This window comes from Leucoraja erinacea, chromosome 4 (genome assembly GCF_028641065.1).
Source record: "Leucoraja erinacea ecotype New England chromosome 4, Leri_hhj_1, whole genome shotgun sequence".
Classification (NCBI taxonomy): domain Eukaryota; kingdom Metazoa; phylum Chordata; class Chondrichthyes; order Rajiformes; family Rajidae; genus Leucoraja; species Leucoraja erinaceus.
Window position 1 is genome coordinate 48,400,099 of NC_073380.1, and position 14,659 is coordinate 48,414,757.

General features: G+C 36.5%; 2 protein-coding genes across 8 annotated transcripts in view; one reads left to right on the forward strand and one right to left on the reverse strand.

The window, feature by feature from the left end:
• Nucleotides 1-969, forward strand: part of greb1l (GREB1 like retinoic acid receptor coactivator) — a 233,688-nt gene extending 232,719 nt beyond the window's left edge. For all 6 annotated transcript variants that reach the window (XM_055634189.1, XM_055634186.1, XM_055634184.1 and 3 more), the window contains one exon: nt 370-969. In XM_055634189.1, the coding sequence (XP_055490164.1) occupies nt 370-533 (164 nt within the window). In that variant the 3' untranslated portion in view covers nt 534-969. The remainder of the gene's footprint in view (nt 1-369) is intronic.
• Nucleotides 970-11,647: 10,678 nt separating this feature from the next.
• LOC129696357 (N-acetyltransferase ESCO1-like) overlaps nt 11,648-14,659 on the reverse strand; it is a 36,612-nt gene continuing 33,600 nt past the window's right edge. For both annotated transcript variants that reach the window (XM_055634191.1, XM_055634190.1), the window contains exon 10: nt 11,648-14,496. In XM_055634191.1, coding sequence (XP_055490166.1) covers nt 14,364-14,496 — 133 coding nt within the window. In that variant the 3' untranslated portion in view covers nt 11,648-14,363. The remainder of the gene's footprint in view (nt 14,497-14,659) is intronic.

Here is a 14,659-nt window from a genome sequence, read left to right on the forward strand (position 1 = left end):
TCCATTCACACTAGTTCTAGCTGTGCTGCTTTTAATCATTTGATTATTGCTCCTATTATTCCAAGCTAAAACTGTATAGCTTCTCACTTGACCGTCAGTATTTCTGGCTACCAGAGATGCAGCCACAACTGCATATTTAATAAATGTGATTCCAGAGCTTATTTTTCTCCTATAATCGCCTGATTGTTGTAACATGTTCAGATGGCAGAAAGATTGTAATGATTGTTAGCTACTTGTGTTTTTCTTAGTAACGTGTTAGTACTAAGTGAGAAAACGCCCACATTAGGTTGAGATAATGCAATTTACAAAATTGAAATAATGCATTTTGGTGAAATCGTAACTTGATGTTATTTGTACTTCCCATTAAAGCTGCCACACTCTGTGTGATTTGCCAAGATCGAAGTTCATTACGTCAAACTATCGTACGTCTAGAATTGGAAGACGAATGGCAGTTTCGGCTACGTGACGAGTTTCAGACGGCCAACAGCAGTGACGATAAACCACTTTATTTTTTGACCGGACGGCATATTTAAGTTCAGTTCACAAGACAAGAAATAGCAGGTGAGGGTTAACGGGTGCCATAAGTGAGAACCTGATGGAGCACAATTTATAATTCCAAGCCAAAGGTGAAGTGGCACATGCGCAGAAACAAATATCGGATTTTTTGTTTGGTTACCTGACCACCGTCACTTCATCGAACATCTACATCAGAACAGAGACAGCGTGATCAGTGCATAAGAAGGGTCTATGACCTGCACTCTGCTACTTCTGTAACTCCGGGAGAGAGTTTAGTGTGCGACTTGCAGGGAAACTGGCATTGCACATGGTATGATATATCAACCCTTTCAATGTGGGGGAAAAAAGGCAGTGCGAGCTGCAGAATGTATTTTTTTTTCAGAACCGGTCAAACCTATGATTATTCAAGAATATATCCAAAATAGACCTGGATCCAAAAAAAAAGGAACTACTGTCAACAAAAAGACTTCACTGAAGGAATGGAACCAAAGCAGTGGAGCATAAAACAATTGATTGTATGTTGAGGTTCTTCAACGTCACCATTCTGACTGTATGTAATTGCAGTTCAGCTCAGGGTTTTGCAAATAGGTGGCAATGGAGAAAGAGTTGTCTGTATTCGTACTAACTATTACCTTATTTTTTGGTGGGTTTTGTAGTGTATGGTTTCATGCTTATTTGGAGTAGTTCTTAACCTGGCATTTTTTTTAAAGCATGTTCTCATATTTTATGGACATTTAAATCTAAACATGATACATGGGGAAATGCAAAATACATGATGCTTTCAGTGGGCCTATTGTTGACATTTTTAATGGCACGCAACTTATCCAGAATCTTTTTCCTACCGTTGACAATCCAGGCTTTTGTTAATTTTTAATTTCACATAATCTAATTGTCTGGCTTCTCTCTTGCATGGTCTATAAAACCATTTATCACACGCAGTTACATGCTTGTACTTACACTTCTTATTTTCATACAAATGATTACCATAGTGCATTGAATCAGATTTTGAAAAGTAAAATGCGCAGCCTTGATACTCAAAGACATCAATATCTTTTCAATGTTAACATGGTAAAGATTAATAATGGACGATTGAGACCATATGATTTTTGGTTTCCTTTTTTGTATGCATAAATAAAAAGAGTAAATGTGCACAAATATCACACATCCAATGGTTCCCTGCTTTGTGCCTGTAATGTTATTTTTTTATTTACTTGTTTTAAGGAGATAATCCGAGGGGGATAAACATATGTCGGTGCGGGCTTGATGGACCTGGGGGATAAACTTTCTATGATGTCACATTTGTTTCAGTTATTATTCTTTATTACTGTGCCATTTCATAACATATTTGGCCAGTTTTGTATACATCTACAGCTATCCGCTTGCAAGGGATGGATTGATATACTCTCATGGGCAACTAAATAAAAATGTAGAAAGATAGCAATTGTATAATGATGTGAAATTTCAGCTGCTCTTTTGCTACCACTCTTCCCCGGTCAACAGCAATATTAAAATCACAACGTAAATTGGTCTAGCGATCTTTCCAAAACAAAAGTGATGATTTGGCCTGCAAGTACAAGTTAGAAATTCCATATTGACAAATAGGGAAGGAACAAAATGAATCATCCAGTTTTGATGACAGTTTTCAGTTGTAATTTAAGTGTAAATGTAATGCTAAGCAGGCAGCAGCAATGTGGGGTGCTCTGGTATCAAATGTAATCATGGGAATTGCAAATGAATGAGCAAGTGTTTGTTTGCCTTCTCACTAATAATCACTTATCAACGATAACTATTACTGTATATATTGCTAATTAAAAATGAACAAGATTTATCTTATATACTAGGTAGTTCTCCCACCCAACTCCACTACTCCCAGGTCTTGCACTCTACGCAATTCTCAAAACAATAATATTCAGAACCAACAGTGGGTGAATAAACTTTTATTCACTCCCTGTTATGTAAGATTTATACAAAAGGGATTCATGGACTTTAAAGGTATCCCATGATATTATTATTGAAAGCTGAATCATGGAAACATGAAGGGTAAGTAAGTCTTATTGTCACAGATCTCAGGTAGCTTTGTATTACATGAATGTATTGCAGCTGTTCAAATTCCACTGGCAGGATACAGTGCCACATTTAGCTTACTCTGACCAAAAGTAGAAGTAGCTAAGTAAATTATAGACCTTTCCATCATTGTTGATTTGTATGCCTCTTGCAACAGGTACTGTTTGAATCATGTCCTGTTCTCAATCTGTCAAATTCCATTAAATCAATATATTTTGCTTCAATTGGGATCCTGCTGTGGTGTTACACCTAGTCCTGTCCATGAACTTTATGCATTTTTAGGATTGAATGTATGCTTTGTTAGTTGCAATGCCATTCTAAATGTACTTTTAAAATTTAAGAAAAGTACATCTGCATTTTCTATACTCCGCATACCATGAAAATGTTAAACTGAGTAATTGAAGGACTGGAAATAAGAGATTCAGGCTGGAGTGAGAACTTTGTGTTAGTTCCCCTGCAAAATTGTTATCACAGAAGCTGCAACTGTTGTTCTGCTGAGGTTATTTACTTTTATACATTGCAGTGAATGAAACATTTTTGTGCTAAATTTGAATGTTCTGGGGGATACAGAACAAATCTTCGAAATGTGTTGGTTTCAAGTAACTAATCTACATAAGAGTGGGATTCTTTTTGTTTCATTTCAATTCAAATGGAACAAGAATCAGCTAATTTCTAACAAGGCAAAATCTCCACAACATTATTCTGTATTGCAGGCTGCAACCTGTCTTGGTTGCTTTAAATTTGAGGCAAATGAAACAACAAAGATTGGACTTTTACCAATTTCAGAAACATACAGTTAAAGATATACAGGGCCTTCAGCCCGACTAGCCCATACTGACTGAGATACCTATCTACACTACTCCCAATTTCCCACATTTATCCCTATTTCTTCTGTTTCCTTTCTATCCATGTACTTCTTCAAATGCTTCTTAAATGCTTTGATAATGCCTGTCTTTACCACGTACCTGCTCGTTCCACAAACCCACCAACTTGCGCCTCAGGTCCTCTTTAATTATTTCTCCTCTCAACCCTACTATTGGGAAAAAGACCATCTCCTCCCTACATGGCAGACATAATTTTACAAACCGTTGTACCGTCACTCCTCAGCCTTCTGTGTTCTAGTGAGAACAATCACAGCATATCCAATCTCTCCAAGAATGCTCCATTCCAGGCAACATCCAGGTGAAGCTCATCTGATCTCGGGGAGTTGTCCACCTTAATGTGCAACAATTCCTGATACATGTCCCAGGCTATGAGCGTTCATCTCCCATAACTCTTTATCATTCTCCATGGTGATTTCTGAGTTGAAGTATTTCTTCAGGATATCGCACAAAGATACAAGATACAAGATACATTTAATTGTCATTTGGACCCCTTGAGGTCCAAACGAAATGCCGTTTCTGCAGCCATACATTACAAACAAATAGACCCAAGACGCAACATAATTTACATAAACATCCATCACATTGCTGTGATGGAAGGCCAAATAAACTTATCCCCGGCTACCCACAATAAAATCCCCTTTAGGTCCCTGGGGGACCTACTCTTTCTCTATCTATCCCCTAGCTTTAATATATTTTGTAAAAAGGTTCTGGAATTCTCTTGGAATTTATTTTATTTATTCACTCCTCACAGCTTTAAGATCTCACCTAAATCCTCTATAAAACTCCAATGGACTTCACTCGATAACAATTTCTCCTATCTGACATACTTTTGTTCTTTTTCCTGATCAGATCCTCAATTTCCTTTCGGAATTATGTTCCCTAATCTTGCCATCTTTGCTTCCAACCTTTACAGAGATGTGGTGACTCTGAACTCTTACCATTTCATTTTTAAATGCCTCCCATTTACTCCATCTAGCAGATTCTTCCATTCTATTTTAAGCAGTTCCTATCTTATACTATTGTAGTCAGCCTTCCCCCAATTTAAGACTTTTACTCGAGGTTCAACCTTATCCTTTTCCATCACAATTTTAAAGTTTACTGAATTGTGATCACTGTTCACAGTGGAATTCTCCACACACGTCCACCAACCTGTACATTCTCACTCCCCAAAATAAGGTAGAGTACACAAGGATAGTGTTCAGTATTGATAAGCAAATGAACAGACAAAGCTGGGATTTAGTCATATAGCAGAGAAACGGATCCGTCATCTCAACTCATCTATGGCAACCAAAATGTCCCATCTAAACAAATCCCATTTGCCCGCTTTTGGCCGATATTCCTCCGTCTCTCCTATTCATGTACGTCCAAGTGTCCTTTAAATGCTGTTATAGTATCTGCCTGAACTACTTCCCCTGGCAGCTGATTTCATATATCCACCACTCTCTTGTGTAATAAATTATGTTGTAGTTTTAAATGTGCAAAGCTTTTTGAACTATAATTGAAAACATAGAAAATAGGTGAAGGAATAGGCCATTCGGCCCTTCGAGCCAGCACCGCCATTCAATATGATCATGGCTGATCATCCAAAATCAGTAGCACATTCCTGCCTTCTCCCTGTATCCCTTGATTCCGTTAGCCCTAAGAGCTATATCTCTCTCTTGAAAACATCCAGTGAATTGGCCTCCACTGCCTTCTGTGGTAGAGAATTCCACAGATTCACAACTCTGGGTGAAAATGTTTTTCCTCATCTCAGTCCTAAATGGCCTACCCCTTATTCTTAAAACGTGGCCCCTGGTCCTAGCAATAAACCATGCAAATTAGCAGTCTTAAATACATTAATGAAATAGGTTTCTCTCTCAAACAAATTGTTTTGCATATGGCTCATGCATCTCATCCTGAACTTGGGAAAGAGTCACAACAGCAAGATTATGCTGTCCTCAAATGTGTATCACCTTTTGGTAGGCATGTTTCACAGTTGATCAAATTGGTCTGACATCAGGATAAGTAATCCCAAGGTACACAAAATTGCTGAAGAAACTCAGCGGGTGCAACAGCATCTATGGAGCGAAGAAAATAGGCGACGTTTCGGGCCGAAACCCTTCTTCAGAGTTAACTAAGTAATGCCAAGATTTGTCCATTTATGCATAACAATAAAAAAAACCCATTTAAGGTTGAGGCTACATTTCCAAGTATTTACTTCGACTGGGATTATTTTGGTATCCAGCAACTCAAAACTCAAATAGTAAATTTGACATTTTAGGAGAAAATCACCCAAAGTTTCCTTCAACACTCCAGTCTCCAAAAAGTGAGTTTTTTTAGTACCCTTTAAAGTGTCAACACCAAATATCCTTTGGCCACACCTTTTGGCCATTATGGGAGTTATACAAGTATATTTAACAGGTTTTAAGTATCTAGTATTGATGATTTTCTTTAACATGACACAGATGTCAACCTTAGTGTGATTTATCTACACCCTATCATCTTTTACCCTCAGCAGATTCACTTAATTGAAGAATATATTAAATGTCAAGTTCCTACATAAATTCCTGATACATTGATAAAATAAAATTAACCTCATTGCAATCATTGATTGGAGATAAAGTTGCTATATTGAAACGGCAGGATAGAAGAGCAAGCAGCTTTACACTTGCTCATTTTAGTACATTAATACCCGCTCGTCTTTGTTATCCTGGTTTGGGGTCTTCGACCCACATGCTTTTATGTATTTAATCATTTTGCACTTTCCTAAGTCATCTTAAAAAAAGGTTGAACAAGTTGACATAAATTTAGTTAACTAATTTCCAGATAGGGACCTACTTACAATTTGCTTCCCTTCTCTGTTGTACCACTGCTCAAACACCATTGCACCGTGACACCATATTACAGCTCTCAATGTCCATATTCGTGTCTTAAATAACATGACCATTGTGTTCCCGCAGGAGGCCATATATTCAAAAAGCACATGTTCACTTCACATTTCTGCAGAAAGTAGGGTAGAGCTCTAGTGTGTATCATAGAACTAGTGGAAGTTGGAAAGAAAAGTTCCACTCCAGCCTGAACATCCAGTTTAGGTATCCTATTAAGTTTTCCAGTTAATTTCAATATTTTACTTAATACTATGTAGGATAGCTACATTAAAAAAGAATGCTACACCTGAGGGTGAGTATTTTTTTTGGCGCATGTAAACAGTAGTTGATTTAAATATAAAATCTAGTATTAGACAAGCTCTAGAATATGAACAACTTAACTGTGAAGTTTAAATTATGCAATGGCTTTTTGTAACTCAATAGGATGTTTTTTTCTAATTGCTGCTTTATCTTTATTAATTCTGATTTTTAATTACTTTTTGGATCCCTAAATATGGTGAATGTTATTTTGCTAACCAGATCTACCTCAGGTTTCAACATTTGTACAATGTTTGTGTCAAATTGTCTTACTGCAATTGTGGTTTGTTTGTTTTTAACGTGTTAGTTTACTTTGAATGTATTAAATTGACATTTAAACTGAAAAAAAAACAATGGTTGAAATAATTTTTTTGCAGAATTTGTATGTAATTATCTCCTAGTTAACCAAATGTGATCCACATATACAAGAATAGTTTGAAAAAAAATCCCAGTAGCATATCAATTAGATAATGAGAACTAAGGATTATCTTGCATATGTAATTTGATTAATAGGTTATTTCCACCCCCCCCCCCCCCCCCACCCTCCTCCTCCTCCTCATGAGCTCTTCACATAATGGGCAATTGAGCAAGTTTTAGGAGAATAAATAATCAAAGTGGTTAGGAGACAAAGTACTGAAGTAAACCAGCGTTTACAGGTAGAAAGAAACTGCAGATGCTGGTTTACACTGAAGATAGACACAAAAAGGGTCTCGGCCTGAAATGTCACCTATTCCTTTTCTCCAGAGATGCTGCCTGACCCACTGAGTTACTCCAGCATTTTGTGTCCATCTTCAGCATCTAGTTTCTGCAAAGGTATTGAGAGGATGTTGAACTACTTTGGTCACTTTTGCCCCTGGCTGTAATGGTCAAAAATTTGAAGAAACCTTTTTGAGAATAAAGTAACAATGTTACAAAATTTTGAGATTTTAAAAATAAAGTGCAATTTATCCCAACAGATAAAGCATAAAAAGAAGTTTAATTTGACACCTAATTCACTTTCATATCTTCAGTATTAAAAAAGTTATGGCCATTTACATACTCGGAAATAAGCATCTTGTTCCCTATTGGTTTTCCATTGATTTAACGCAAAAGCTTGTGATCAAGGACAGTCAAAAGCCCATAACTTTCTTAAAAATTAAGAGAATTGAATGAATTTTTCAGTTTTTATAGATTGAAGCATTCTGAAACAAATATGAAACAATCTTACTTGGATGACCTGAAATTAAAGCATATAATTATTTAGTTACTTAATTGTAGCTAATTACAAAATTCAATTACTAGATCTAAACATCTATCAATTTCTTAAGAAAAGGTTAACATTTTTAAATAGCCTAAGTGTCCAAATAACATTCACACAATAATTCACAATATAACATGATTTTTAATTCTCATTGTCATGAATTTATAGGCCAAATGGAAGGAATTTAGTGTTTAATTCCCGTAAATTAATGGCCATATTAATCATCTTGCAAGTGGGTTTTTGGGGAACGCGATCGTTTGGAACATTGCGGTTGCGGTGAATTTAAACCCCATATCGGCACGAAAAATACTGCCGGTTCATATGGGTCCTAAGTCACCTTTTCGCAACGTAAAATTTTGATTAAAGGCATCCTAAGAAGCACGTTTATATGTAAAATAAATAGCTTTCCTTTACCTATCCCGTACGTGAAATCCGTCCCCGTTATCAGTGTTGACGGCTTTAGAAGTTGATTTTTAAATTACTCCTGCTATTAAAATATCCAGTGCAGTTGAAAAAAAATGTAATAAAACCGATGTCGGAGCGATTATTCTTCAGCAACTAAACAACCTGATGAAAATCGATTTCAACAGGCTGGGAAAAAATGGCTTTTTAAACCTGCCCCCCTCTCAAAGGCGCCAAAGTCGCGCACAAGGGCAGTGACAGAACTGCAGCACCGCTGAAGGTAAGTTTTATAACATACCTAAATAAAGGGTTAAAATTAGTGGCAGTGTGAGTTCTCTGTGGAAATTCACCACAAATTGAAGATCAGTAAATTTGATTAAACAATATTAGCAGATTGGGCTATGTTGGGCTTCAGAATATAACCATATAACAATGACAGCACGGAAACAGGCCATCTCGACCCTTCTAGTCCGTGCCGAACACATAATCTCCCCTAGTCCCATATACCTGCGCTCAGACCATAACCCTCCATTCCCTTCCCATCCATATAACTATCCAATTTATTTTTAAATGATAAAAACGAACCTGCCTCCACCACCTTCACTGGAAGCTCATTCCACACAGCTACCACTCTCTGAGTAAAGAAGTTCCCCCTCATGTTACCCCTAAACTTCAGTCCCTTAATTCTCATGTCATGTCCCCTTGTTTGAATCTTCCCTACTCTCAGTGGGAAAAGCTTTTCCACGTCAACGTCAATATGTTAGAAAAATATTATTGAATGTCTAAACACTAAGTTTATACGAGTATTGACCAAGAACATTTCCTTCAGTTTTTTTTGGTGTTAAAGCTATTTTATAGATATGAAAGAATAGTATATAATAACTGCCATAAGAATGAATACTACTGCAAGAACAAAGAAGTACTTCTGATCCTTTGTTAGGTTATTTCTAGATTTTATCCAAACTGTAGAACAAAAAGGATTTGACAGGTATGGTTTTTTTATATACAGTGAGTTATAAATCTAGATTTATTGAAGACTTCTGAGTATCATCTAAGTCGGTATGCTTGTAATTGAAATTTCAAATTTGTTTATGTGCTTCTTGAGTTCTTCCTTTGAAAATCACGAATGGTGTATTAAAATATTGAACCAAGGTTACTATTTTTTTTTAAATTAAAGACATTTTAAGGACAGTGGGTGAGTTGGGCCAAAGAGCTTGTTTCCACACTGTATCACTCTATGACATGCTAGAAGCAAAAGAAAAATAACAGCAACACATCAACCACAGTGGCTTTACTGCTGGAGACCAGGTTTGATCCTGACAGGTGCTGTATCTGTGGAGTTTGCATGTTCTCCCTACAAATTGTAGCAGGTCCAGGTTCTTGAGATAGGGGTTGATATGCGCCATAACCAACTTCATCACTATGGACGTCAGTGGTCATTGAGGCACGTTACCTTACTGTTCTTGGGCACCAATATTATTGATATCTTTGAACATTGCACAGTCTACTAACCCCAAGCATTTCTGTAGTTGTTCCTGTGCCTCCCCTCACCAGATCTGTGCAATCCTCCCTGCTTGGGGTGCGCTCTTCAGTTGCTGCCCATTTCCAGGAAGGAGCACAGCTGGTCAGATTTCCCCAAAGTGAGGGCAAGGAATGGAGCGAAAGGCATCTCCACGGTCAATGATGTTTGCTCATCTGCTCCTGTAGGATGCATGCTGGTGGTAGCTAGGGAGTGATTTCTTCAGCCTGTCTGTGTTGAACTCTACGGCCATGATGGTAAAGGCATTGGGGCATGTCAACTGGTGTTGGTTGACCATGACATGCAGCTCCTCCAGTGCTCGATGAACATTTTGGGGTGGGATGTGGACCTTGGTCGTGATGATGGAGGTGAATTCCCTCAGGAGGTAGAAGGGATGGCTATTTACCACCAGGTGTGATGAGGAGTTGGACGGACTGTGACACCTGAGCACCACAAGGAGTTTACCAGAAGCTTATGTCTTTCCTTAAGATGGGAATCCTCTGAATGAAGTCATATCATCACTTGACCTATGTTGGACATGTCCAAATTTGTGCGCTGCTAGTGAAATCCTACTGGGGTAGAAATTATGGAGGATGATCTTTTGATTGATATGCCAATGTTTAATCATATGCACAGGTATCTGTGTGCTCCTCCATGATCACAACATTTTCATTCAATGGAGATGTTTCAACATCAACCAGTCTGATATGCCTTCTGTGGTCAGCGAGGGAAAAATACATCTGTGAGCCCTGGATGCTTCCACAGGTCTTATTTTGGCACATAAATGTTCTTGAAAAATGCCAAAATGCTACATTTAAATTATTTTTGTGCAAGTTCTGAATGAATGCAGAAGATTCATGTTAAAGCTGTACATGTAGGATTTGCTCAGTATACCATAGGACCAGTAACTTCACTGGAGATGGACCCTGTCGGTTGTGCTGTAGGTGTTCGTTCCCCATTTTACCCAACATCTCCACATCCTTTTACAGCACTGACTAGAAATGAGAATGGTAACTAATTGGTTAGAATGTCATGCCTTTTATTAATTATTTTCAACATTACTCATGGTCTTGGAGTGGAGAATGCTCCTCAAAATGCCACCCCCCTTCTCCCCTTCCCCCTTCCCCCTTCCCAATCTTTGCATATCCCTATTCCTGGACTTTCTACTTGTCACTTTAATTTCATGTATCTTTGTGAGACTGTTGGCAGACCAGTGTCCCTCCTGGGATAAATAAAGTATATTGTTCTGTAAATTAATGGTCTTCAAAATTCTTATCTAATTTACTTGGAAGAATAAACATTAATGACTTTTCTCAAGTTAAATTGTTTAAAATATGAGCACACAAACCAATGGCCCAATTGAAAAATCAAAACCATTACATCTGCTAAATGAGGTAAATTTTAAGATATCCATTCTAAAGATTTAATCAATCACAAGATGTAATGAAATATTTAAGCTAATATTTCAGGCTACACAACAAAATCAAAACACTTAGTGCAAACATGCACCATGGAATGAGATACTGATCTTTTCAGTCAACGTGAATTTAACTAAACCTACGTCCATTACTGTTTTCTCTTGGGTTTCAACTTGAAATGTCACCCATTCCTTCAATCCAGAGATGCTGCCTGTCCCTCTGAGTTACTCCAGTATTTTATGTCTATCTTCTCGTTTAGGCTGGGCAAACCAGGCTGTGGTTGGAATTCATAGATGTCCAGTTGTGTTTCAGGCCTTGGGACAGTACAATTTGGATAGCTCAAAAAGCACTTTATTTAGTTCACCTTAACTCCTGCAGTTTATTAACTGCAACTATATGGTTCATGTAATTCACCATAAATAATTCAATAAACAGCACTTAGCCCTCCAACCATCAAATTTATTGTACCAACAGACATTTATAATTTATAGTCCAGAGCAATTTCCTAGTTACATACATTTTCCAAATGGAATACATAATGTCTCCAACTTGCAAAATAAACGGACATATGATCAAATTACAATAATACTGAACATGAATACACACAATAATGGTATTAAGTACAACGTGCAGGATAGGAATTGCAATTTTCCCACACTTAGAATGTCTGCATCAATTGGGATAAAAGATATAATAGTCAACATATTCACTAAAATAAATGATGGGTTTCCTTTTTGCAAACTTTGTCAGGTGCCACTCAATGTCTAAACAACTGCCTTTGTCCATGGTTTCTTCATTTCATAGGACGTGTTATTCATTAAACGATCTTTAAATGCAAACCGCTCATATGATATAATTTTAAAATAATTTCACAGTTAAAGTAAAATAGACAAGTTAATTTCAACCAGCTGCATTTGGTCTATTTAAGATTTAGTGCATACAGGTTAGAAAAATGATGAACAGCATCATATTTACAATTTTAGTCTCCCCCCCCCTTAAAACAAATCAAAACTGGTAAATGCACACTTATAGATAAGGTTCATACCACATGTCTGAGTTGCAGAGGGCCATTTTATAATCTGTAAGCAATGCTGATAATGGCACTTGACCTTAGGCCAACATGACATTTACCTGTATTTAAATGTAATATTAAAAAAATCTTATTGTACCATTATGGTATAAACAGAATTACCACTTTGGGAGCAGCCAAATACAGGAAAACAATATACAAGGAGATGGTGAGATGTTTATGATTACATCTTGACGATTGTACTATTTTCCTATATCCCACTTGTTCCCAATTTGACAATTCTATACTTATTTACAAATAATTATCTTACACGAGGTAAATGCTAACTATTCTGAACTCTGATGACTGAAGATTACTGGGCTTAAAATGTACTCTACACATTCTGCAGTGCTGAGTAGAATTCACTATCTTTTAATGTTTTGGTATGCTGTGAATAGTTTTAAGTACTTTTAATAAAAAAGTTGCAAATATTAAAAATATTTAGCAAGGAACTGTTACTTGCAAAGTTCTTATATACATACACACATTCCACTTAAAAACCATTCTATTGGAAAAAAACCTGTTATTCACCAAGACAATCTCAATTTATTATACTTAATCATAAACGGTAACAAAAAGAAATTAAATTTGAAGCAACAGAAAAACATTTCACCAAGTTGCCTTGTGAATCAGACTGAAAAAGGTACCCAAATGCAAGCAGTGCAGGAGTTATTAAATCAGTATCCTGGGATTCTGAAGATTAAAGCAATGTGTATTATTACAATAGCTCAATCAACTCAATCTTTTGCAGAAAAATTCCTAAATGCATTCAAAAAGATAATTTCACAGGTCCAGGTACATTCAAAAAATTAAAATTATAACAACATTTTCATTACTTGAGCGTTTCAATTTTACTCCTTAAGGGCGGCATAAAATTTTAGATTTTTTTAAACTATCAAGTGATCTCAACGCGTATACGAAGAAAGATTAACAAGACTCAATTTGTTGACATGCAAGATTTTTTTACTTTTTAAAAGCATAAATTCACTTCAAATGCTTTTGATTAGGGCTATCTCGTTCTGGGAAACTATTCAGCATTATTGAAATTCAGAAAAATCACTAGGAAACTGGTCGGAACTTTAAAAGCAATGACAAGTAGTGTGAAAATCTTAAATTGAATGTCCTACAGGAATAGTTTGCCTACTTATCCCTGTAAAGTACTGATCTTCTCTAAAGCTTTGAAATCTATTCTATATTTAAACGGGTTAAAACCATCAAATTCAAACTCTAATTGTGACCGATAGTGAAGAAGGCACAGTTATTAGATTTATTTAAGCTGCTCTTAAGTTATCAAACCTTTCCAAAAGCAAGAGGCGCCATTAATACAAAGTATCAACTGTGATCTTGGACACCAAATATTGCAGTGGTTCAACATCAATATTAAATGAGGTATTAAATTTTGCACTGACAACTGCTTATTCTCAGAGCAAAATAGAAACAATGGCAATATTTTTAACAGTTTAGTAAAATATGCAACTGATAAGAACCTCAAAAAACAGTTTAGCCTTTAGTGCAGCAGCCTGATAGCCCTGAAACAACAACTAGGAAAGTTACAGGCACCTTTCACAATAATAATTTAGTTATCAGACTACTTACTCAACTCTCCAAAAACACATTCAAACGGCTTGCTCACTGTACAGTATATACACAGACCAAGCTGCTTCTCTTCTCTCTATACAGACCAAAAAGGCCACAGAGCAGATTTAGAAAATGAAATGTCTGTTTTTAATCATGTACATTCGATAGGTTTTTACAACTCTCTGCTTACCAAAACATCCAAACATCTGTAAGCACGACTGAACTAAATAAAGGCATGCTTTTCTGACAAAAGATAAAACTTTTCCAACTTTAATTTCAAATACAAATCAAGATGAAAGTTTACTGCATTATTTCCAGTTTTCTATGATATAAACAACCATTGGTTGTCATCAGTCCTGAGTTCACAGTAATATAAAAGCAGTACAGTTCCTACAATCCAGCTCCTGAAACTGTTGAGACTTTTTATGAAGCTTCATGTACAATTACAGCTATTGTCTAAGGCTATATGAAAAGAAAAACTTCGAGAAGTCGAGAAGTTTCTTGTGAGGTTAGCTGACAAAGTTGTACACCAGGAACCTGGGTGTTCCACAGTATCGGGTTGCAAAGAGTTTACCATCAGGAGTAGGGTCTGAGAATGCAACCTCGTCCTTACTCAAATATGCACCATATACAAAATTACTCCTGCAAAATAATAAATTTAGAAATTTAGTTAAATACTGCATAAATGTTAATAAACTCATTTTACGAGGCACAATATAGCTGAATAAAATCCTAAATATTTCTGCAGTTTTCAATGCACCTCTTTTGCTGCCCCAACCACACCCACCCAAAAAACATTCCCTCA